The sequence below is a fragment of the Gymnoscopelus microlampas genome, assembly GCF_963454915.1.
Source record: "Gymnoscopelus microlampas genome assembly, chromosome: 21".
In the NCBI taxonomy this organism is placed as follows: Eukaryota; Metazoa; Chordata; class Actinopteri; order Myctophiformes; family Myctophidae; genus Gymnoscopelus; species Gymnoscopelus microlampas.
The window spans coordinates 1,104,719-1,130,388 of NC_139958.1; the positions used below are offsets into that span (position 1 = coordinate 1,104,719).

General features: G+C 40.9%; 1 protein-coding gene across 2 annotated transcripts; it reads right to left on the bottom strand.

The window, feature by feature from the left end:
- Positions 1 to 23,845, bottom strand: sptlc1 (serine palmitoyltransferase, long chain base subunit 1). Of its 2 annotated transcripts, XM_084046118.1 has the most exons (15): positions 23,555 to 23,845; positions 21,513 to 21,620; positions 18,168 to 18,262; positions 16,599 to 16,692; positions 15,904 to 15,976; positions 14,226 to 14,358; positions 13,240 to 13,369; positions 12,483 to 12,572; positions 11,635 to 11,742; positions 9,722 to 9,817; positions 6,124 to 6,220; positions 3,638 to 3,692; positions 1,930 to 2,047; positions 1,752 to 1,825; positions 1 to 1,165 (listed from the first exon to the last, which is right to left on the bottom strand). In XM_084046118.1, exons 1-15 carry the CDS (start codon positions 23,609 to 23,611, stop codon positions 1,045 to 1,047), a joined length of 1,449 nt encoding a protein of 482 aa, XP_083902244.1. In that variant the 5' UTR covers positions 23,612 to 23,845; the 3' UTR covers positions 1 to 1,044. The 2 variants fall into 2 exon arrangements, with proteins under 2 accessions (XP_083902244.1, XP_083902245.1); XM_084046119.1 differs by lacking the exons at positions 21,513 to 21,620; positions 23,555 to 23,845 and adding an exon at positions 21,289 to 21,300.
- Between the last annotated feature and the right edge of the window lie 1,825 nt (positions 23,846 to 25,670).

The following is a 25,670-nucleotide window of genomic DNA, read 5'->3' on the forward strand; positions in this document are numbered from 1 at the left end:
CATTAAATCAATAATGGCCCTTTTTATATTTGGTCATACGAGTGTCACACGCTGAAAGTAGCTGATCTATAAGCTCACATTGTGTTCCCTTTCACAGAATAATTAGATCCTGTTTGTATGTTTAATAGTAAGTATTATAGAAACATATGTTTAATAAGTATTACAGAATGTAAATCACATGAAGGAACAGAATAAATCTATTATATTAAGTATTATTTATTAAGTATTACAGAATGTACAGAACAGATCAGCCCATCACCCCAACACAATAAAACATAATAGAACATAACAATAGAACATAGCAATAGAACAGAACAATAGAACAGATCAGCCCTCATTAAAATGCACATTTATTGAAAAGAACTTCAGTAATCTGGAAGCAAGTATCAAAACGTACAACAAGTGTGCAAAGTCTCCAGTGCAGCGATAATAATATAATATAGTAATTGGACATATAGATGCCACTAGAGGGCGTTGTCCCCATGGGGATAGTGACGTCAGGACTTCCCACTCTAGTGTTTACATGCTTTACCCAGCAGATGAATAAAGCTTTACATTACATTAGTGACATTAATGTGTCATTCTGTGCTCCACTGCTCTGGACTGGATAAGGCCATATGTGTGTGAGAGAGAGAGAGAGAGAGGCAGAGCGAGAGCGAGAGAGAGAGAGCGAGAGGCAGAGAGAGAGAGAGAGAGAGAGAGAGAGGCAGAGAGAGGCAGAGAGAGAGAGAGGCAGAGCGAGAGCGAGAGAGCGAGTGAGAGACAGAGAGAGGCAGAGAGAGGCAGAGAGAGAGAAGAGAAAGAGCGAGAGAGCGAGAGAGAGAAGAAAAAGAGCGAGAGACCAAGAGAGGCACGCTGGCTTCAGTATTCATCACCTGTTGTTTTCATGTTCATTCATATTCATGTCAGTAGTTCTCAAACCTTTTAATTTCAAGGACCATCATTTTGGATTACATTTAGACCGCTGACTCCCATAGTGTACAAATGGTACCAGATGGACCCTTGGTTGAGCCCCAGTGCTGTATCCAGTCTTTAACGCAGAGGTCAGCAGCGGTCCTCTGCCCTGACCTCTGACCTGAGCACGGCCACAGCTGCTTCTCTGATACAAGCCGCTGCCCGGTCCATCTCCTCCTCGCTCTGTTCTATGGTGACCACCACTCTGATGCTGTAAGACCAAATATAACCATTAGTCTGTTTTATAACAGTGACCACCACTCTGATGCTGCAAGACCAAATATAACCATTAGTCTGTTTTATAACAGTGACCACCACTCTGATGCTGTAAGACCAAATATAACCATTAGTCTGTTTCATAACAGTGACCACCACTCTGATGCTGTAAGACCAAATATAACCATTAGTCTGTTTTATAACAGTGACCACCACTCTGATGCTGTAAGACCAAATATAACCATTAGTCTGTTCTATAACAGTGACCACCACTCTGATGCTGTAAGACCAAATATAACCATTAGTCTGTTTCATAACAGTGACCACCACTCTGATGCTGCAAGACCAAATATAACCATTAGTCTGTTTTATAACAGTGACCACCACTCTGATGCTGCAAGATCAAATATAACCATTAGTCTTATTTAAACCCAAATATAACCATTAGTCTTAAAGTGTTAATATTAATATTATTATAATATTAATGACATCAAAAGAAGACAGAATGCGTTAATATGAATGTTATTATAATATTAATAACATCAATAGAAGACAGAATGTTAGTGATGGATCTTAATTACCTCGGTGGGGGAAGAAATCGTTCCTCCTTGTCGAGGTACCGAGCAACACATAGAGCCACCTGTCTCTCCATACACTGAAACACAGTTCATACACTATGAAACACGGTTCATACACTATGAAACATGCATCAGGTGCAGGTGTGTACATGCATCAGGTGCAGGTGTGTACAGAACTTACATAAGTGACGATGCTGCAGAGCATCTTCAGATCAGCGTCTCTGGAACCAGAGCTTCTCTCTAGTTGGAGGTGAAGAGCTGGAGCGAATGCCACTCCTACAACCATTAACCCTGGTATTCTGGAATATAATATAAACATATACAACCATTCATATACAATATCTCTGCTGTCGGCAGAAACCAGCTATGTCCAAAATATTTACTTTTCAGTGTTTAACTTTTTAATACTTTTCACTGGTTCAATATTTGTAAAACCCACACACAGGCGTAAAGGGTGTTCAATAGCACTGATTAAAAAATAAAGAGTTGAAAAATGGAGATAGCTGGAGATGTGGCTGCTATCACTGCCCGTTTATTTTCATATTTGTATTTATATGTAAGTAAGTAAGTAAAAAAAAAAGGGCACCTTGCGTGGCACGCGGAACCGCCGGCTGCCTTAGTAGTGTGAGATTTATAGAAGAAAATTGCAAAGCACATTTTGGGGAATTGTTAATATATTAGAAGCTTTTAATCCAGAATTGATCGATGTCACCATGGGCTACATACTATAAACCAGGGGTCTTCAACGTTTTCAGGCCAAGGACCCCCTAGCTGAGAGAAAGATGAAGCAGGGACCCCTCTATTTTGCAATAAATTGTGTTTAAGATTATACTTTTTTTGGTTTACTTGGTCTCCTCTTTTTTCCCTCTACACCTATACCTCTTTGCCAAAAATAGCGATCGGCGTTGTGGGCTTGTAGATCGGCTATTTTTGGCTAAAGTTCTCCTCAGAAAAGGGATGCTAGGTTTCGAGTGGTTATGGTAAAAAGAAAAATCATATCACATAAAGATTTGGCGGACCAAATCCAGTGACCAAAAGGGCACTTCTGGTCGAAGGGCCGTAGCTCTAGCACCTCCTATAGTCTATCTGTGCACGTCCCTGGTTAGTTAGACATGCGGGTCGATTAGGCAGAATTTAGTTCGCAGCCCTGCAGTTCAGATTCCACCAAGAACTAAGAACAAATAACCAACTGACACAAACGGCGGGCAAAGCGATCGCCGCAAGTCGCCATAAACTACGGCCCGCCGTTATTGTTTTATATACCGTTAGGATCTTCTCAGTCAGATAACACTACCTCCTGTGTGTAACTGCTATGTAGAATGGGTGATAACATTACTCCTGTGTGTAACTGCTATGTAGAATGGGTGATAACATTACTCCTGTGTGTAACTGCTATGTAGAATGGGTGATAACACTACTCCTGTGTGTAACTGCTATGTAGAATGGGTGATAACACTACTCCTGTGTGTAACTGCTATGTAGAATGGGTGATAACATTACTCCTGTGTGTAACTGCTGTGTAGAATGGGTGATAACACTACTCCTGTGTGTAACTGCTGTGTAGAATGGGTGAAAGACTCTCCACCGTGCCCGTGTTAGGTCAGGTGTCTAAAAACGTCGTCCACCACTTCGATAAAACATATTTAGCGTTAGCGTCTGCCATAGTTTTTACAGAGAGACCCAATGTTGAAGAAAGGGGGCGTCGATTCCCTCAGGGAGGGGAGCACTGCAAGGGGACACTTTATTGTAATAGAAACGGCAGATATTTTGATGCGGTGTGGTGTGGTGCGCTGCGGTGCGGTGTGGTGCTGCTAAAGCTGCAGTCGAAATCCAGCATAACAGACTATCTAACATCACATAAATCTAACGTCACATTAGGACCAACTCACCCTTGTAATGCCTGGTGGACATGTTGACACTTTCTCCTCAAGACAGAGAAAATATCTGAAAAACAAGACAAGTTGCATTATGGTTCCTGTGGTCTAAACCTTGATGTCTAGATAGTTATGGTTACTGTGGTCTAAACCTTGATGTCTAGATAGTTATGGTCACTGTGGTCTAAACCTTGATGTCTAGATAGTTATGGTCCCTGTGGTCTAAACCTTGATGTCTAGATAGTTATGGTTACTGTGGTCTAAACCTTGATGTCTAGATAGTTATGGTTACTGTGGTCTAAACCTTGATGTCTAGATAGTTATGGTTACTGTGGTCTAAACCTTGATGTCTAGATAGTTATGGTCCCTGTGGTCTAAACCTTGATGTCTAGATAGTTATGGTTACTGTAGTCTAAACCTTGATGTCTAGATAGTTATGGTCCCTGTGGTCTAAACATTGATGTCTAGATAGTTATGGTTACTGTGGTCTAAACCTTGATGTCTAGATAGTTATGGTCCCTGTGGTCTAAACATTGATGTCTAGATAGTTATGGTTACTGTGGTCTAAACCTTGATGTCTAGATAGTTATGGTTACTGTAGTCTAAACCTTGATGTCTAGATAGTTATGGTCCCTGTGGTCTAAACCTTGATGTCTAGATAGTTATGGTTACTGTGGTCTAAACCTTGATGTCTAGATAGTTATGGTCCCTGTAGTCTAAACCTTGATGTCTAGATAGTTATGGTTAAACCAGGGGTCTTCAACGTTTTCAGGCCAAGGACCCCCTAGCTGAGAGAGGGATGAAGCAGGGACCCCCTGTATTTTATAAAATTGTGTTTCAGATAAACCTTTGCTGCTCTTTTTTCCCTCTACACCTATAACTCTTTGCCAAAAATAGCAGATCTACGAGCTCACAACGCCTCGCTCTGCGTTGTGTTATGTTACCTTGATGTCTAGATAGTTATGGTTACTGTGGTCTAAACCTTGATGTCTAGATAGTTATGATTACTGTGGTCTAAACCTTGATGTCTAGATAGTTATGGTTACTGTGGTCTAAACCTTGATGTCTAGATAGTTATGGTCCCTGTGGTCTAAACCTTGATGTCCAGATAGTTATGGTCCCTGTAGTCTAAACCTTGATGTCCAGATAGTTAGGGATACTGTGCAGTAGACCCATGTTGACCCACATCTTAACTAACATCCATTGTGATGAAGGACTCCTGTCTATTCAGCTATGTGGGTCACGGTAAACTTATTGATAATTGTGTTCAGCCTAGAGAGGACTGGCAGCTAATTGCAGTACAGGGCCAGGTGTGTTCCGTTTAGTTTAGCCCAGGTGTGTGGATTCGTGGGGCTTTAGTTTGTTCAGCTCAGTATGCTTGCAGCAGTCAAGAGTGAGGAGCTATTTAATGCTTGACATCATTTATTCCTTGTTTAGATCGTGTTTTGGACTGTACCTGCTCTACCAGGACTGTACCCTTAGCTCTAAAGAGTAAAGGGGGCTACATACTCCAGTAGAACAGCCCAAACTGACATGCTGGGCTGAATGAATGCAACATCAACAACAACAATGCCAAACTGAGTTCAGTAGTTACAACATCTTATAGTCTGGACCCAGTCAAACTTCTGAATGATGTCATATTGTAGTCTGGACCCAGTCTAACGTCTGAATGATGTCATATTGTAGTCTGGACCCAGTCAAACCTCTGAATGATGTCATATTGTAGTCTGGACCCAGTCAAACCTCTGAATGATGTCATATTGTAGTCTGGACTAACCTCGATCACCAGTCTTTCCACCTCGGAGGAAAGCCCGGTCTGCGTTACTAAAGACCCATATGATCCGGTCTAGGCCACGCCTACTGAAAAAGAAAAAGAAAAAAAGAATCCTCTTTCTGGATTCTGCCCATCCGGTTTTGCGGTGCCGCTTTGTTTTGGTTCCCCAATCCCTATTTAAATGGAATAGAATTTCCCCGTGGGATAATACAGACGCTAAATAGTCTCCGGATAGTGCACGCACATTTACATTTAAAAAATAAGCTAAACTATGCCAAATCAAGTATTTTAATAGGACGGACCTATTTTGGGGTGAGTCGTCTTTCCGGTTCTGCCCATCCGGTCACTTTTTTTATTTTTTACTTCCACTCCCGACCGGATCATATACCCGAAACGGAATGCTGCCCAGGCTAAGTCTGGACCCAGTCAAACCTCTGAATGATGTCATATTGTAGTCTGGACCCAGTCAAACCTCTGAATGATGTCATATTGTAGTCTGGACCCAGTCAAACCTCTGAATGATGTCATATTGTAGTCTGGACCCAGTCAAACCTCTGAATGATGTCATATTGTAGTCTGGACCCAGTCAAACCTCTGAATGATGTCATATCGTAGTCTGGACCCCAGCTGTTGGGCTGTCCTAGTGGAGTCTGCATTGGGCTTCAGAGTTTAAGTGTTGTTACCTCTTCTATGACGTTAAGGGTCAAGAGTCAAGGGTTAAGGTTACCTGGGTCCTCCTCCATGATGTTCAGAGCCTCGATGGCAGCAGCAGCCAGCATGGGAGGCAGAGAGGCAGAGAAACAGTAGCCCTGTCCTGATAACCGCTGGAAAACAACAACATACAGTATAAATGTACAATATTTAACATCATGAATTCACATCATCATGTGTCTACTAGACCATTGGTTCTCAAAGTGGGGTCCGCGGACCCCCAGGGGTACTTGAGGGAGTTCCAGGGGGTCCCCAGCTAAATGATGGATAGGAACCAAATGGACCCTTATGTGTCTTTAACTCTGAGAGTGTACAAATGGAACCAAATGGACCCTAACGGGTCCATTTGGTTCCATGTGTACACTCTCATTGTTAAGTTAACATTGATTTTACAATATTAATTGGGGTCCCAGAGACATACATGCCATTAAATGGGGGTCTCGTAGCCCTAATGCATTTCAAACTGGGGGTAAAAGCATGGCTAGTGTTTGAAGTGATATTCCTTGCCAACCTTATCATACTGTTATCATACGTAGATGTATAGAGCCTCTGAAGTGGTTGTCCAACAATCTTTGAACAAATGTTCACTTGTTGCAGCAGTTGTGACTTTAAAGCTACAGACAGACATCCATACCAGGTGGTACTACAGTACTGCAGGACACTCATAATAACAGAAGTGAAAAACAAAAGAAGAATCTGTCTACTAGCACCAAAAGATCTCAGACGGCGAAGGAAATAGACTCTTTGTTTTGTCTTCTTACCCACTGATTCAATCTGGTCTTTCCATGACAAAAGGTGGTCTATTACTACTCCTAGGTATGTATACGAACATACCTGGTTGATCTGTTCACTATGAATAGTAATAGGGGATCTGTGTATCTCTAGTGGGGCACCAAAAACAATCTCTTCTGTCTTTTTTGTGTTAATGATAAGAGCGTTGTTATCACTCCATTCCACCACCTTATTTACTCTGTGTTGGTGCAGTCCAGGATCACTGGAACTATCCAAAAGAGAAATCAAAACTGTATCATCAGAGTACTTTAGAATGTATTGGTCTGGCTTGTCAGTGCGACATTCAGACAGACATTTCTCAGTACTACAGCTGTCAGTATAAAGGGTGAACAATACAGCTGAGCTTACACAACCCTGGGGAGCACCAACATTAGTGGTTAATGCTGAGGAGAGGGTTTTGTTCACTTTCACCCTCTGTACTCTGTTAGTGAGGAAGGAAGCATACCAGTGAATTAAGTATGGATTCAGTTCCAACTGTACCATCTTTGACACCAGAATATCAGACTGTATTGTATTGAAGGCTGAAGAGAAGTCTAAGAACAGCACCCTTGCATGATTCTTATTAGACTTATCTAGGTGTTTTGTAATGAAGTGGACCAGTGTGACAACCGCATCCTCTGTACCGCAACCTTTCTTATAAGCAAACTGACAGGGGTCAAATTTGTCTTTAGTTATACTCACAAGATGTTGCAACAGTATTCTTTCCAGTGATTTCATGGTCACTGAAGTAAGAGCTATGGGTCTATAATCCTTATGTTCTTTTGGACATTGGATTTTGGGTAATGGTTTTATGTGTGAGGTTTTCCAACACAGAGGAATTATATGTGTGTCTACAGAGGTTTGAAATATTGGTTGCCACACAGGAGCCAACTCGGATGCAAAGTTTTTAAGGAGAAAAGCACTGCACTCGTCCGGCCCATTAGCTTTCCTTGTGTTAGTACACCGAAACACTTTCCTGACATCCTCTTCAGTGATGATAATTCTGTCTGAGGGGGCAGGTGTTACAGCCTTAAGTATTTCAGTGCACTTAGAGGAATCGCCCAATGATTCGAATCTGGCATAGAAAGTATTTAGGTCATTGGCAAAGCCAAGTTCATTGTCTGTCACAATAGGTTTGGTTGGGGCTGACATTCCTGTCATGGATTTCATAGTATCCCACGCCTTTTTGTGATTTTTAGCTTTGAACGCATCCTCTAGGTGCTGTCTATGTGCCAATTTTGCCTGCCTCATTTTTGTTTTTAGCTTATTTTCTGTCAATTTGAGTGCACCGAAATCTTTGCTTATGAAGGCTGTTTTCCTTTCATTTATTATATTCTTTATGTCCTTGGTCACATATGTTTTATTGTTCGGATAGATTTTAATTTCCTTTGTAGGAACAACCAGCTGTACACAAAAATTAATGTAATCATTTGTAACTGTGGTTATTTCGTCCAATGAACCATCTCTAAAAGTGTCCCAATCTGTACAGTCCAGGCATGCTTTTAGTTGTTCCTTGCTTTCATTTGTCCATGTCCTAACTACTTTCTTCTCCACCTTTCCTCTCTTCAGTTTTGACTTATAAACTGGAGTCATGTACACAACATTATGGTCAGAGGTCAATATAGGCGGGCCTACCTTGGCAACATATGCATCTGGAATGTTCACATAACACTTGTCCAGAATGTTATTTTTCCTAGTCGCATCCTTGACATACTGTACAAATCCTGGCAACACAGTGTCTAGATAACACTGGTTCAAGTCTCCAAGTACGATTGCTGGTGCCTCTGGGTACTGTAGTTGTAGTCCATGTACACAGTCAGCAATGGTTTTTGCTGCCTGTGCTGCTCTTCCTGGCCCTTTAGGAGGCACATAGACTATGAACAGTAGAATGCACCCAAATTCGCGGGGGAGATAGAACGGTCTTAAAGTCATGCCCAGGATTTCCACGTTGGGATCGTCGCATATCCCGAGTTTGACGGAATGGGATGGACACCAGAGATCATTAATGTACACACATACTCCACCGTAACCACTCCCTCCACCTCTGTCCAGTCGCACCAGAGTGAATCCGGGGACCTCATAGAGTGAGTCTAGTTTTGATGGTTTTAACCAGCTTTCAGTGAAACATAACAGTGATGCCTCGCGAAATTCGTAGCTGTACCTTGTGTATGTTCTTATCGTGCTGATTTTGTTATCCAGGGATCGCACGTTGGCCAGAACGATAAAGGGGAGCGGGGGGCGGGTGAATCTCCTCCGTAAACGGTTTCGTATTCCCCCTCTTTTTCCTCGTCTCCTCCTCCTCTTTCCTCGGATCAGTTCCACGGGTATGTCATCCAACACCGGCAAGTGGACGTGGCCCGCCGTTGTGTTCGGCTCCGGCGGCCGTAATGCCAGTAGTGCAGCTCGGCTGTACACATGGACGATCCCGGTAGCGCCGTTTTCACGCCAGATGTTTGTCTCGAGCCGAGTCCCCGGTTCTATCGACCAGCACTTTCCACAGAAGTTACTAATGACCAGGATCAGCAGAGCTACCTCTGCGGCTCTCATCTTGGCGACATTGCACATCTTTACATGTGACGACATATAGACACGGACAATACAAATAACTAAACAATAAGGCACACAAGCAAACTCCGAGGTCGCGGTGCAGCCGCCGAGCAGCGCACACGGAAGCAGCGTCACAGCGTCAACGCGTCGCAGCGATTACTTTTTTGATAATAGTAATAATAGTAATAGTAATAGTATAGCAGTAATAATAGTAATAATAGTAGTAGTGTAGTAGTAGCAATAATAATAATAGTAATAGTATAGCAGTAATAATAGTAATAATAGTAATATAATACCTGGTGGTCGATAACAAATGATCGTCCGCAGCAGAAACCACCGATGGATGCCACAGCGTTCTCCATGTTGGCGCTGATGAGGTCGATGTCATCGATCTGTGATTAAATATGAATTATTAATAATTCATATTATTAACAACGACAACAACATAGGAGCCTACTGGGAAAAAGTCTAACTAACTAACTAACTAACTAACTATCTAACTCAGGGGTCTTCAACAGGGGGTCCGGGACCCCTAGGGGGTCCTCAGAGTTACTACAAGGAGTCCGCCAAATCTTTATGTGATATGATTTTTCTTTTTACCATAACCACTCGAAACCTAGCATCCCTTTTCTGAGGAGAACTTTAGCCAAAAATAGCAGATCTACAAGCCCACAACGCCTCGCAGCACGAGGCGTTGTGGGCTTGTAGATCTGCTATTTTTGGCAAAGAGGTATAGGTGTAGAGGGAAAAAAGAGCAGACCAAGTAAACAAAAAAAAGTACAATCTTAAACACAATTTTATACAATATAGAGGGGTCCCTGCTTCATCTCTCTCTCAGCTAGGGGGTCCTTGGCCTGAAAACGTTGAAGACCCCTGATCTAACTCACTACTGGGGCAAAAAGTAGATGAGGAAATGATTAAATTCAAGGCATAGAAAAAAAAGAAAAAACTAGATAATGTGCTCCTCGGAGCACAGGTCTCCGCCAGTAGTAAAAAGGGAAAGTAAAAAGAATAGTGTTGGGCATGTGCTGGCCTGCCCATTGACCATCAGGTCTAGAGAGTTCATGGGAGCCGTAGTGTGGCAGTTAGCAGGTACTCAAGTCCTCCTGAGGTGTCACCAAGCCCACACAGGGCAAATGGAGGCGGGTTAACACAAAGGAAAAAGGGAGTTTTCAAACTTCTTTTAATTTTTGTTATCATCATCATCATCATCATTGTGTTTTGTTTTGCTTGCGTTTTCGTGATGCTCTTTTTAGAAGGAGTCCATGGCCTTGAACTCGCTGAGAGCCTGAACGGGGGAGATGTGTTTCTTCTGGTAGCCTCGTCTGACACGTGTCTGACACTCCTCCGGTTCCTGATTAATCCCGTCTTACCTCACTTCAAAAGACATAAATAGTCTTTCGAAGTGACACACCTATTTATAGGTCTCTATTTCATCATGCGTCTCGCTAGCCAATCAAAGCACACCCTTTCAACATATTGTCACGTGTCACGTGAAGCTTGACCAATGTTAGCTTGGTGGACACACGGAAGGACGAGAACGAAAACATAAGTCTCCTGGCGGAGACAACCATACTTAAAAAAGGTATGATGTTTATGTGCAGGTGTGGCAGAGTAGCTCCGCCTGAAGCCCAAACGCCTAATGTCTCTCCTGTTGGCAAAGTAGCTCCGCCTGAAGCCCAAAAGCCTAATGTCTCTCCTGGACAATTCCCTCTTGGCAGAACGGTAGATATTTGGTTTCCTGTGTTCAAATCTCGCATATTTACGTAATCATTTATTCTACCGTGTCACTCTACCACAGTGGTTCTCAAACTTTTTCATGTCAAGGACCCCCAAATGGACACTTATTAGCCCGCGGACCCCCATTTGAAAAGATAAGCCAGGGACCCTCATAAGAGAAGATTTTTACGGCTCTAGCAGTGATTCTCAACCATTTTAATTTCAAGGACCCCCAGTTTAACATGCATTAGGCCACGGACCCCCATTTAATGGCATTTCTATCTCTGGGACCCCAATTTATATTGTAAAATCAGTGTTAATTTAACTGTGTACACTTTCAGAGTTACAGACCCATAAGGGTCCATTTGGTTCCTGTCCATCATTTAGCTGGGGACCCCCCTGGAACCCCCTCAAGTACCCCTGGGGGTCCCCGGACCCCACTTTGAGAACCACTGCTCTACCACGTCATACATAAAGTCATTGTACTCACATCCACTCCAAAGTGCTCGGTCACTCCTCTCCCATTCTCTCCCAGGACTCCAAAGGACATGCTCTCCTCCAGGAAGATACGCACTTTATACTGATACTTCAGCTTCACCTGTAAACATATAGAATATATACAGTAGCATGATGTTTGGACCAAATTTGTAGGAGTAATATAAAAAAGAAAAGTGTTGCAAAAGTTGGCCTCCTAGTGCCGCTATAATAGGGCAATGTTAAAAGGGTGGCATTTGTTCCTCAATGTAGTGCGAATGTGTGTGCAAGGTTTCACCGCAATCGGGCGCTGCGTTCATGATTTGCAGCATTTTGTTCAAAACGGGCCACTCCTGCAAACTTTAGATGTCAATCTTAGCTAATCAAGATGGAATATGAAAAATCAAACAGATCCGTCTTTATCACACGACTATAGAGATCATGTGTACCGATATGTGTGACATTTTGATCAAATCTGAATGCTTAATATACAAAAAAATGTTTTACATAAGTCGGCCTATAAGGTGGCACTATAAAAGGCAGATGTGAAAAATGCAGGGCAAGGGTTTTTCCTTGGCCTCTAGAGAGTGCACTGCACATACAAAGTTTTACACAGATCGGTGCAGTTATAGGTAAAAACACGAATCGGCCTGTTATAGCGCCACCATGAGGCTGAGTTGCAAAAAAATGGCATTTCTTCCTCTGCCTAGTGGGAATGTACGTGCAAAATTTCACATAAATGGCAGGTGTGTTCATGATTTGAGTTATTTTGTTCAAAACGGAGCACTCCTGCAAACTTTGGAAGCCAATTTAGCCAATCACGATGGAATATGAAGGACAGTGTTATCTATTTAATGTTCTTACCAGATGTGGCAGAGGACAAACATCTGCAGTGTTCACGTACAATCCTTCCACCACAATGAACCTCCTGGTGACTCTGGCCTTACGAGGATTCTACAACACAAGACAACAAATATATATGTAAATTCATATTGTATACATACATAAAATAATATACACACACACACACACACACACACACACACACACACACACACACACACAAATACAAGTTCACTATTAAATATATATGTAAACACATACATAAATTACCTATACAGTACATATATATATATACATACATTGTTGTGAGCTTGATTGATTGATTATTTTAAACACTTTATATTATTTTATACACTCGTTAGTTGGCCCGAGGTTTTAATAAGTGTTACATGACATGCCTTATGTTTTCATAAGTGTTGTTCTACTAAATGACATGCCTTATGTTTTAATAAGTGTTGTTCTAGTAAATTACATGCCTTATGTTTTAATAAGTGTTGTTCTACTAAATGACATGCCTTGTTCTAGTATATTTGCAGATGATTCAACTGTTTCTTCTGGATTCATGATCAATAACCCTAATGTTAACTGACCTGAATAACCAGAATGTCATTTGATAGGTTTCCATGCTTAGTTTTTTTACTTGACGTTTATTGTCTTGAATTTGTTTTAGTAAGGCTGTTTAATGTTTTTATTATGTTTTGTTATATGTGATATGTTCCCCAGGAAGAGTAACAGTTAATGGGAATCTGAATGAAAAATACATATAAACTGTGCTCACTTTGTGATCTTCCACTTCCTGTTCCTTCAGCAGTCTCTCCAGGTCTTCCATGTCGTTGTGTTTGAAGTACTTGATGAAGCTGCGTGACGCTTGTAGTCCCTTCTGGATGGAGAAACATGCTGCCTCATCCCTATGATATATATATATATATATATGAATATGTATAGAAACATGCTGCCTCATCCCTATGATAAATATATATATATATATATATATGAATATGTATAGAAACATGCTGCCTCATCCCTATGATAAATATATATATATATATATATGAATATGTATAGAAACATGCTGCCTCATCCCTATGATAAATATATATATATATATATATATATATATATATATATATATATATATATATATATATATATATATATATATATATATATATATATATATATATATATGAATATGTATAGAAACATGCTGCCTCATCCCTATGATAAATATATATATATACAGTATGAATATGTATAGAAACATGCTGCCTCATCCCTATGATAAATATATATATATATGAATATGTATAGAAACATGCTGCCTCATCCCTATAATAAATATATATATATATGAATATGTATAGAAACATGCTGCCTCATCCCTATGACAAATATATATATATATGAATATGTATAGAAACATGCTGCCTCATCCCTATGATAAATATATATATATATGAATATGTATAGAAACATGCTGCCTCATCCCTATGATAAATATATATATATATGAATATGTATAGAAACATGCAAGATTTAATTCATTTATTATTTATGCCCCATTTATAATTCCTTCATGTATTCGTTGCTAACAGCGTTGCTCACAACACATTTGAGCTTCTAGATCAGCTATTTTATAGACATTTTGAAAGTAAAAGTGTTTTTACGAGCTTGTGACTAAATAACGACTACATTGGATCCATTGGAACACAGGTTATTATATTAATAATAAATAACACATTGGATCCATGTAACAGTACGTACACAAAGATGATGTCGCCCCTCTTGGAGTAAGCAGGTATTGCACTGGCGATGGTCGCAAAGCCATAAGAATAGATGATGGCCTCCTCCGCTCTCATGAACCTGGACAAGCGGCTCTCCAGCTCAAGGTGAACATCTGGAGACAAAGACACAAACGTACTGTTAATATGAACATCTGGAGACAAAGACACAGACATACTGTTAATATGAACATCTGGAGACAAAGACACAGACATACTGTTAATATGAACATCTGGAGAGAAAGACAGAGACACACTTTGGAAGCGAATGTTAGCCAATTAGGTTGATCACATGACTAGAGAGATACTGTGTACTGATTTGCGTAATTTTTGGACAGAATCTGTAGCAGTAATATCAAAAAATGTGTTCTGCAAAAATGCAGGGCAAAGGTTTTTGTCTCACAGTGCGTGCAAAGTTTCACGCAGATCGGTGCAGTTATAGGTAAAAACGCGAAACGGCTTGTTATAGCGTCACCATGTGGCATTTCTTCCTCGGCCTGTGCGCGCACAATTTCACGGAAATCACACGCTACGTTCATGATTTGAGGCATTTTGTTCAAGACAAACCAATCCTGCAAACTTTGGAAGACAATCAGGATGGAATATGGAAGATCGGACAGATCCGTGATGATCACATGACTATAGAGATACGGTGTACCGATTTGCGTGAGGTTTGGACAAAATCTGTAGGAGTGATATCCCAAAAAAAATGTTTTGCACAAATCGGCCTCCTGGTGGCGCTAGAACAGGCCAATCTGAAGAATTTGGGGCAGAAGTGCGGCTTTGGCATCCAGGGAGTGTGTGTGCAGTTTCGCAGTGGCCGGGCCAAAGGTGCCGGAGATTAGCTGTTCACAGACAGACACACGGATGGACGGACAGACAGGGTGCAAAACATACTCTCTCATGCCTTTCGGCCTGGTGGAGACAACAATAATAACTAGAAAAAGTGCTCCTCGGAGCACAAGTCTCCGCCAGCAGACTTGTGTTGGGAATGTTGGGAATGTTCTAATTCTTATGTTCTAATTCTTATAAAAAATAGAACATGTTACTCTGTCATAGTAACATGACACAAGTGTCCTATCCGTCTGTATAACTGTCCTATCCGTCCTGTCTGTATAAGTGTCCTATCCGTCCTGTCTGTATAAGTGTCCTATCCGTCCTGTCTGTATAAGTGTCCTATCCTGTATAAGTGTCCTATCCGTCCTGTCTATGTAAGTGTCCTATCTGTCCTGTCTGTATAAGTGTCCTATCCGTCCTGTCTATGTAAGTGTCCTATCCGTCCTGTCTGTGTAAGTGTCCTATCTGTCCTGTCTGTATAAGTGTCCTATCCGTCCTGTCTATGTAAGTGTCCTATCCGTCCTGTCTGTGTAAGTGTCCTATCTGTCCTGTCTGTGTAAGTGTCCTATCCAATTGTTACAGTATCCGCCATTTCGTGATTATTCCTGTCTTACCTCACTTTGAAAGAGGCTAAGACTCTTTCAAAGTGACACATGTATTTATAGGCCGCTATACGTCACTAGCCAATCAGATCACACTATTTCACCGTATTGTCACGTGTCACGTGAGGCTTGACCAATGTTAGCTTGGCCGAGGGGGGGGGGCGGAAAGTGAAAACAATGTCTCCTGGCGGAGACAATAATAATAATGAGTTTTTCATTTACCAAACGTTCCGTAGAATCCTCTAGGACCACAGGTTCCTACTCCATACTTCTGGAGAGACGCCAGAGCCTTTTGCTGGAAGAAGAGAAGAATGAGTTCAATAGACTCACACATATAATAACATATAATAATACAAATACATAATAACATATCTCTGATTGTTGGGCAGAAACCAGCTATGTCCAAAATATTAACTTTTCAGGAAATGAAAAAAAAAAAGAAAAAACACAATCCTGCCTCTTATCACTTTACCCAAATACATTACATTATATTACTATTATATTAAATACATCATATTATTATTATTATTATTATTATTATATTATCATCACTTTACCCAAAACTTATAATAACTTTATATTACTGAAAAAGGCTGTATCTCGGCTCCTGAGCACCTTTTTTTTTACTATGTATTTTTCAATGTTATTATGTTATTTTCAAAAGGCAGACAATTCAGTGATTAGCACCCATCAGGGGATCCATTATACTGGAGATAAATATTCTGTGACTACTTGAAAAAGGTATAAGAAAAATTGCTGGCACAGTTCGCAATCATTTTTATTTCATTTTTCATATTTCATTTCATTGGCACTGAATGAGATAACAGTGATACTAAACAAACAAAAGAAATATGAATATGCACATAAAGTGAAACAATTATATGAATGTAATTAATATGATGTAAAACACTACCGACCTTCACTCGCTCGTTGTCCAGGAGACCCAAGAAGTTAAACGATGCAAAGTTAACACACTCCTTCCCATTGATGACGATTCTGTGACTGGGTGGTCTGTAAGACACAAGAGTAATACCACCTTAAATCGGGGGGGGGGGGGGGGGGGCTCAAGAGGACAGGGCTCTGATCCTCACAGTGTAGCTGGCTGTCCTTCATCTGGTCCACTGTAGGGATATCTGGGCACCTCAGAAGACTGCCCACCCTTCCAGTAGGCATCTGTCCTGACACACTCCTGTCTGGGTTTCCATTACAAAATGTATCGCTAATGTGAAGCTCATTTTTAGAAAGTAAGAAGAACTATACATGCACATTTATGCATGTTTATTTCCATTGATATGGTTATAGCGCCACCAGGAGGCCGCTTTTTGCAAAACACATTGTTTGACAGTACACCTACTGTACAGATTTAATCCAAACATCACGCAAATCGGTACACAGTATCTCTATAGTCATTAAACAAAAAAACTCTTTCAGATTTTTCATATGCCATCCTGATTGGCTAAGAATGTCTTCCAAAGTTTGCAGGAGTGCTCTGTTTTGAACAAAATGCCTCAAATCATGAACACAGTATGCCATTTCTGTGACATTTTGGAGACACATTCCAACTAGGCCGAGAAATGTTTTAAATGAGCCTCATGGTGGCGCTATAACAGGCCGATCTAAAGTTTGCAGGAGTGGCCCGTTTTGAACAAAATGCCGTAAATCATGAACGCAGCGTCCGATTGCGGTGAAACTTTGCACGCACATTTGCACTACGTTGAGGAACAAATGCCGCCCTTTCAACATTGCCCTATAATAGCGCCACCAGGAGGCCGATTTTTGCGAAACAACTTTTTTATATTACTCCTACAAATGTTGTTTATATTACTCGGTACAAATGATCTCTTTAGTCAAGTGATCAAGACGGATCTGTTTTTTAACACTCCATCCTGATTGGCGAATTCCGAACATTGCTGGCCCACACTAACCTATCTGACCTGGCGGAGACCTGTTCTCCGAGGAGCACTTCTTCTAGTTGGGAGATGGTTCATGTAATAAGCACAGTGGCCGAGGTGGCACTATTTCACCAGTCAGGTGGGACACATATTATTGGACATTAAAAATGCCTGGTAGGCCATTTGGCTGCAAGTCCATAGTTGTGCTGTCTGGAAATAGTAGCCTTCTATGTTCATGAACGACATACAGGAATGGATGAATTGGGTCGGTAGGCCTACTCACCACCGGTAGAGTAGCCTACCAGTTCTGCCATATTTTTCCCACCTGAACTGAGCCCCCATTATTATTTTTTCCCGTAATTTTTTTAGCCCACGATGTTGTAACCCTTTTTTTCACCCGGTTTTTAAGTGACTCCCCCCACCAGGTTAAAAATAATAAAATAAAATTAACACATATTATAATGTATATATTATACTATAAAGCCATATTATAATGTATATATTATACTATAAAGCCATATTATAATGTAGTTCAATATGACTGGTATGGTACTTCAGATTATTATTATTATTCTTGTTATCCTACTAACTCACCCAGTGATGATGTCATAGTTCAGATGAGGCTGGTCTTTGGACACGGGAGGAACAAGAGGTTCTGGTTGCCATTCTTCAATGAGGTCCTCCTTCTCCTACAAACATCATATACATATTATTAATGAGGTCCTCCTTCTCCTACAAACATCATATACATCTTATTAATGAGGTCCTCCTTCTCCTACAAACATCATATACATAGTATTAATGAGGTCCTCCTTCTCCTACAAACATCATATACATCTTATTAATGAGGTCCTCCTTCTCCTACAAACATCATATACATATTATTAATGATGTCCTCCTTCTCCTACAAACATCATATACATATTATTAATGAGGTCCTCCTTCTCCTACAAACATCACATACATCTTATCAATGAGGTCCTCCTTCTCCTACAAACATCACATACATCTTATCAATGAGGTCCTCCTTCTCCTACAAACATCACATACATCTTATTAATGAGGTCCTCCTTCTCCTACAAACACCACATACATATTATTAATGAGGTCCTCCTTCTCCTACAAACATCATATACATCTTATCTTAAAGTGTTCTCTATAGAATAACCCTATAGAGTCTATAGTATAGTAGTATAGTATAGTAGTATTATTCTTCAAAGAGGCATGTTTAAATAAGACATTTAAACGCTTGTTTCAAGTTTCAACCCGTCGCTTATAATATAATAATAATAAACTTTATTTATATAGCACTTTTCAAAAACAGGTTTACAAAGTGCTTAACAATACAAATACAATACATGCACAGGGAATATAAAATCAATTCAATGATGGAAAATGTACAAACAAAGGAACCATACAAAAATAATAATACCAAAAAATAAGACTGAAAGCAGAGAAATAGCTGACTATTCCTTCTAGCTAAAGGCCATTCTAAAGTAATGAGTTTTTAAAAGGTTTTTAAAAGTGGACACCGAAGTGGCCTGTCTAATATGCAGGGGGAGTTGGTTCCACAGAAATGGAGCCCTAGCAGCAAATGCCCTGTCACCTTCTGTCACAAGGTTTGTCTGGGGGGGGAAAGGAAAAGTTTGTGTGCTGATCTAAGATTGCGGGTGGGTTTGTGGGGAGACAGGAGGTCAAAAATATAAATAGGAGCCAGTCCGTTCAGTGCTTTAAAAACGAACAATACAATTTTAAAATCAATTCTGAACGCCACTGGTAGCCAGTGCAGTGAAGCAAGAACAGGGCTGATGTGGTCATATCTCCTGGTTCTTGTAAGAACTCTAGCTGCTGTGTTCTGAATTAGTTGAAGGCGATTAATTGACTTTTTGGGGAGTCCAGAAAAAAGTGAATTACAGTAGTCCAAGTGGTTAGTGACAAAGGCATGAATAAGGGTTTGTGTATCGCTGAATGAGATAAATGATCTGATCTTTGAAATATTCCTAATTTGGAAGATGGCTGTTTTTGAAATGTTAGAAAAATGCTTTATGAAGTTTAGGTCTGAGTCAAATAGGACTCCCAGGTACCTTGCTTCATGGGTGCAGTGTAACCCCTGTGTGTGTAGTAACTGCGTTACCCTGTCTCTACGGGTTTTTGGTCCAAACACAATCATTTCGGCTTAGACTTTCTATTCCTCTAAAAGGTAAAACATGTGAGAGCAGGAAGAACAGCTTTACTTTATGGATACCATGTGAGGAAAAGGGTAAGAATCATGCATAGTGAAAAATATTCACCGATGTCCCCCCACACACAGTACAGGCACGGAGCTGTGTGGAACCTCATCTCTGAGCTGTATAGCGGAGGGAGAGGTTCCACGTCATGGGGATAATAAGTCCGTAGCCGTACGCACAGACACGATGTAAAATAACAACCCACTCACCCCGGGAACGGGTGGTCTACAGATGGGTACTATAGTCCACAGTGCATGGTGTTCACCTTGTTAGAACGTTTAGCAGAGTGACTCATAGACTTATTATCCATTCAAACATGGAGAGAGACACAGAGAGACGAATACCAGTCATTTCGCCCATTCCGCAGTTCGCCCAAAAAATCTGACATTTTGTCCAGACATTTCACCCATTTTCGCGGACATTTCGCCCAGACATTCCGCCCATAGATAGTGAAGCTAGCTGGCCGTTTGTGTGCGAGAATGAGAGAGGGTTAGATAAAAGCTCTCTCTCTCTGTGTGTGTGTGTGTGTGTGTGTGTGTGTGTGTGTGTGTGTGTGTGTGTGTGTGTGTGTGTGTGTGTGTGTGTGTGTGTGTGTGTGTGTGTGTGTGTCGCAGTCAGTGGGGCAAACGCAGTCCCCACGAAAAATATTTACGATTCTGTCCCTATCGGTACATAACTCGGACGGCGCGTAGTCGACTAGCGCAGGGGTATTCAACCAGTGGTCCGGGGACCACCAGTGGTCCTTGAGGGGGTTCCAGGTGGTCCCCAGCTAAACGATGGAGAGGTGGACCCTTATAGATATTTAACTCTTGAGAGTGAAAACCAACATGAAACCAAATGGACCCGGGTCCATTTGGTTTCATTTTACGCTCTCAAGAGTTAAATTATGCATTACTTAATTAAAGAATAGTTATTTTGATCAACGTTTGCCTGTTATCAATACAGCATGGAATTGTGGACACAATCTTATCCAACGATAACAATATATTCTAAATGTGGGGTCTGAGAGTAAACGGTCTCATTAAACGGTGGTCCGTGGCTCAAATGCCGAATAAATAATGGACCTTGATATGAAAAGGGTTGAAAACCCCTGGACTAGCAGGACCATCGGCTGGTCGTTGCGGGCACTCGCGCCTGGAGGCGCTCGGGTGCAACTCCTCAGCCTCAAGGTCTGCTGAGTCGGCGCACCTCCGTCATGGTCCAAAACTATACTTTATCGGCGAAAAAAAGTAGTCCGCGGATCACAGAAAATTCCCCTCTTAAATAAAGCCATTTATAATGAATCTCGCACAACTGATTGATTATATATTTATAATGAATGTCGGGCGAAATGTCTGGGCGAAATGTCTGGGGGTGGGCGAAATGTCCGCTCAAAAACACGGGCGAAATGGATTTAGGGCGAAATGTCTGGTTACCAGAGAGACAGAGTACCTTCTCATTCAGTTTATAATGTGATGTATGGACATATAGATGTTATTACAGAGTACCTTCTCAGTCAGTTTATAATGTGATGTATGGACATATAGATGTTATTACAGAGTACCTTCTCAGTCAGTTTATAATGTGATGTATGGACATATAGATGTTATTATAGAGTACCTTCTCAGTCAGTTTATAATGTGATGTATGGACATATAGATGTTATTATAGAGTACCTTCTCAGTCAGTTTATAATGTGATGTATGGACATATAGATGTTATTATAGAGTACCTTCTCAGTCAGTTTGTATGTCTCCTGTAGTTTGTAGGTCTTTGAGAACAGAAGCCTGATGATCCATAGAATGAGAAACCCTTCCAGGATCAAGTGATAGGCAGGAGCCTGGTGGAGACAGACAGACAGACAGACAGACAGACAGACAGACAGACAGACAGACAGACAGTGCTTTAAAGCTCTGCATTAAAAACAATCCAAGCCATAACGTCAGGCCGAGCATGAACACATCAACCTGTATGGGTTTTATCATAAATAAATAAACACACCTTCAGGAGGCTGCAATTCCAAAATGGCCCCTGTCCAAGTCTTAACCTACCCCCCCTACCCACCCCCCCTATTTATTTTTCTTCTCTTGTACATATTTTTCACTCTTCATAACAGTAACCTGTAAGCTGATTGTATGACATTCTGTATAGTAGTGTGTCTGTCTGTCTGTCTGTCTCTTATATGTCAGTAGTGTGTATATCTGTGTGTCTCTTATATGTATAGTAGTGTGTATATGTGTCTGTCTCTTATATGTATAGTAGTGTGTATATGTGTCTGTCTCTTATATGTATAGTAGTGTGTATATCTGTGTGTCTCTTATATGTATAGTAGTGTGTATATGTGTCTGTCTCTTATATGTATAGTAGTGTGTATATGTGTCTGTCTCTTATATGTATAGTAGTGTGTATATGTGTCTGTCTCTTATACGTATAGTAGTGTGTATATGTGTCTGTCTCTTATATGTATAGTAGTGTGTATATGTGTATGTCTCTTATATGTATAGTAGTGTGTATATCTGTATGTCTCTTATATGTATAGTAGTGTGTATATGTGTCTGTCTCTTATATGTATAGTAGTGTGTATATGTGTCTGTCTCTTATATGTATAGTAGTGTGTATATCTGTCTGTCTCTTATATGTATAGTAGTGTGTATATCTGTGTGTCTCTTATATGTATAGTAGTGTGTATATCTGTGTGTCTCTTATATGTATAGTAGTGTGTATATCTGTCTGTCTCTTATATGTCATCATGATTTGTGTGCATGGGGATCTCATCTTAAACAAGCTCAGTGCTTAATGAGTCTTCCAGTTTAGTAGATCTTGTATTGTGAATGTGTACTTCCATGTACTGAGGTTCTCATGTCTTACTAAATAAAGTACATCAATCAATCAATCAGACAGACATTAAATGAAATTGTTACATGTGTGTCCAAACAGGGTGCAGTTTTATCATAAATAAATAAACAAACACATAAAGACATTAAATTAAATGGTTACATATGTGTCCAAACAGGGTGGAGCCACATTACAACACAATGAGTTCAACTTCCTCGTCTTTTAGCGACGCAATTTTAACGTCATTGAGACCTGGACTTTCAGCACTATATCCCGTAGACACTCCAAACATGTACACATTGAAAATAAAGGTGCTTAACACAAAGCCCCAAATGTTAACTACTTCTACGGGGTAGTAGTTTAATGTAATGAACCATATCTTTCAATAAAGAAGTGTTTTAATGCCGTCTGTGGCCGAACACCATTTTTTCACCCTCGTTTACTTCCTGTTTACATTTAGTGTAATTCCGGGTTTCACCAGATGCGCCCCCTCACTACCCGTCCCTACCGCCCATTGGGAACTTCCGACAGAATCGGCCACAGACGGCATTAAAACACTTCTTTATTGAAAGATATGGATTATTACATTAAACTACTACCCCGTAGACACAGCTAACATTTGCGGCGTGGGGGTAAGCACCTTTATGTTCAATTTGTACATGTTTGGAGTATCTGAGGGGTATAGTGCAGAAAGTCCATGTCTCCATGGGGGGTGAACCCTACAACTCTAGTAGATTGAAGACGTCAGAATCATAAATACGTCTACGAGGGTTGTGTTCTACAGCTAGTACGACCCACAGCTTGTTCAAACAAACATGACAAACGAACCAAAACACAAGTGGAGTCTCTCATGTATATCATCTGTCTGACATGTTTACCTCATAGAAAGCCTACATAACCTCTATATCATCTATAATAATGATATTAGATCATGTTTACCTCATAGAAAGCCTGGACCATCTCCACTAAAACCCATTGCTGTGAACCAGACGCCATATTTCTTTCCGTCTGTGGACACTCCGTAGGCCACGCCCCCCGAAACCTTTCCCACCGGATCCCAGTGACGTCACCCAGCTCGTAGATCCGCTATTTTCACTGTTTTATATTTCACCCAAAATAAAGTCATAAACTGGTTATTTAGCTAGCTCCGACGGAACCTCTCCCTCCGCTGTATAGCTCCGAGATGAGGTTCCTCGTTAGTTACTGCCGTCTGTTTTCGAAATGGTCGCACGTCGTCCACTTTACATGTTTCTTACCCCTTTTTGCACATCGTATCCAAAAAGTAAAGCATTTCCGCCACTCTCTCAGATGTTTGAAGTTTTAACGCGCCATAAAAGCCATCCAACGGGTTGAAGAAAGTATTTAATTTGCCTCGGTTTTCATCCGGTTACATGGTTTTTAAGACATTGCGCAAGAGTTGCGCCCGTAGAGATAACATTACTGGTTACCCTACTGGTCAAATGTTGAATTGCATCTTCTAATGCAAAATATTATGGAACCGGATGAAAACCGAGGCAAATTAAATACTTTCTTCAACCCGTTGGATAGCTTTTATGGCGCGTTAAAACTTCAAACACCCGAGAGAGTGGCGGAAATGCTTTACTTTTTGGATACGATGTGCAGAAAGGGGTAAGAAACATGTAAAGTGGACGACGTGCGACCATTTCGAAAACAGACGGCAGTAACTAACGAGGGACCTCATCTCGGAGCTATACAGCGTACAGCGGAGGGAGAGGCTCCGTAGGGGCTAGTTATTTAGCCTGCCGAAAAGAGCCGATGTTGATCGAGCTCGTTAACCTCGCGTCACCAGTCTTTCCACCTCGGAGGAAAGCCTGGTATGCGTTATTAAAGACCCATATGATCCGGTCTAGGCCACGCCTACTGAAAAAAGAGGGGAAAAAAACTCTTTCTGGATTCTGCCCATCCGGTTTTGCGGTGCCGCTTTCTTTTGGTTCCCCAATCCCTATTTAAATGGAATAGAATTTCCCCGTGGGATAATACAGACGCTAAATAGTCTCCGGATAGTGCACGCACATTTACATTTAAAAAAATAAGCTAAACTATGCCGCATCAAGGATTTTATTAGGACGGACCTATTTTGGGGTGAGTCAGGGTGAAGTGTTTCCGGCTCTGCCCATCCGGCCGCTTGATGACGCGCCGGGTGACGTAGAGTCACTTCCGCTCCCGACCGGATCATAGACCCGAAAAGATATGCTGCCCAGGCTAGAAGGCGATTGGTCGGAACGGTTCTCGAGATGCGAGGACACGCAGAGATTCTGCACGTTAATACTTTAAGACCGGGAACGCATCTGTGTCATTTTAAGATTTCTTTGGCTATTCAAAAATAGCAGATATACAAGCTCATAGCGCGGCACCGAGTGCCGCACTATGAGCTTGTAGATCTGCTATTTAAAAAAAAAATCTTGAACATTAATTTGTGCAAGTCCTTGAATATATATATATATATATATATATTTAAGCAAACATTTTTAACTCATATTACAACTTCTAGGGGTCCTTTTGGAACAAAATATTTTTAGATGGGGATCCGCGGCCAAATACATATCATTTCGGGGGTCCTTGACATGAAAAAGTTTGAGTACCACTGATATTATAGCAACACATGTTTTTTCAAAAAATTATGAGCTTGTAGATCTGCTATCTTTGAATAACCAAATAAATCTTAAAATGACACAGATGTGCTGAATGGATGAACAGAAGGATGACGTCACTCGTTACCTCATCTCTTACGACACATGGAACTATTTAAGAGCAGGTTTGATCAGTGGTGACGAGGAGAGAATGTTCCTGACGGTGTTTTATCAACATTAACAGACTGTGTCTAGTATCACCTTCATACAGACTGTTAGGGAGGAATCTATTGACTGCATTGCAATTCTTCACATCCTCACCTGAACACTGCATAGTGTTCTGACTGAACACAGCCTCACCTGAACACTGCATATTGTTCTGACTGGACACTGCATATTGTTCTGACTGAACACAGCCTCACCTGAACACTGCATATTGTTCTGACTGAACACAGCCTCACCTG

Coding starts and splice junctions, on each gene's coding strand:
- sptlc1 (XM_084046118.1), bottom strand. CDS start 23,611: ATGGCGTCTGGTTCACAGCAATGGGTTTTAGTGGAGATGGTCCAGGCT. Junction 21,621..23,554: donor TGGTCCAGGCTTTCTATGAG/GTAAACATGATC, acceptor TGTCTCCACCAG/GCTCCTGCCTATCACTTGAT. Junction 14,359..15,903: donor AGGATTCTACGGAACGTTTG/GTAAATGAAAAA, acceptor CTTTGTCTCCAG/ATGTTCACCTTGAGCTGGAG.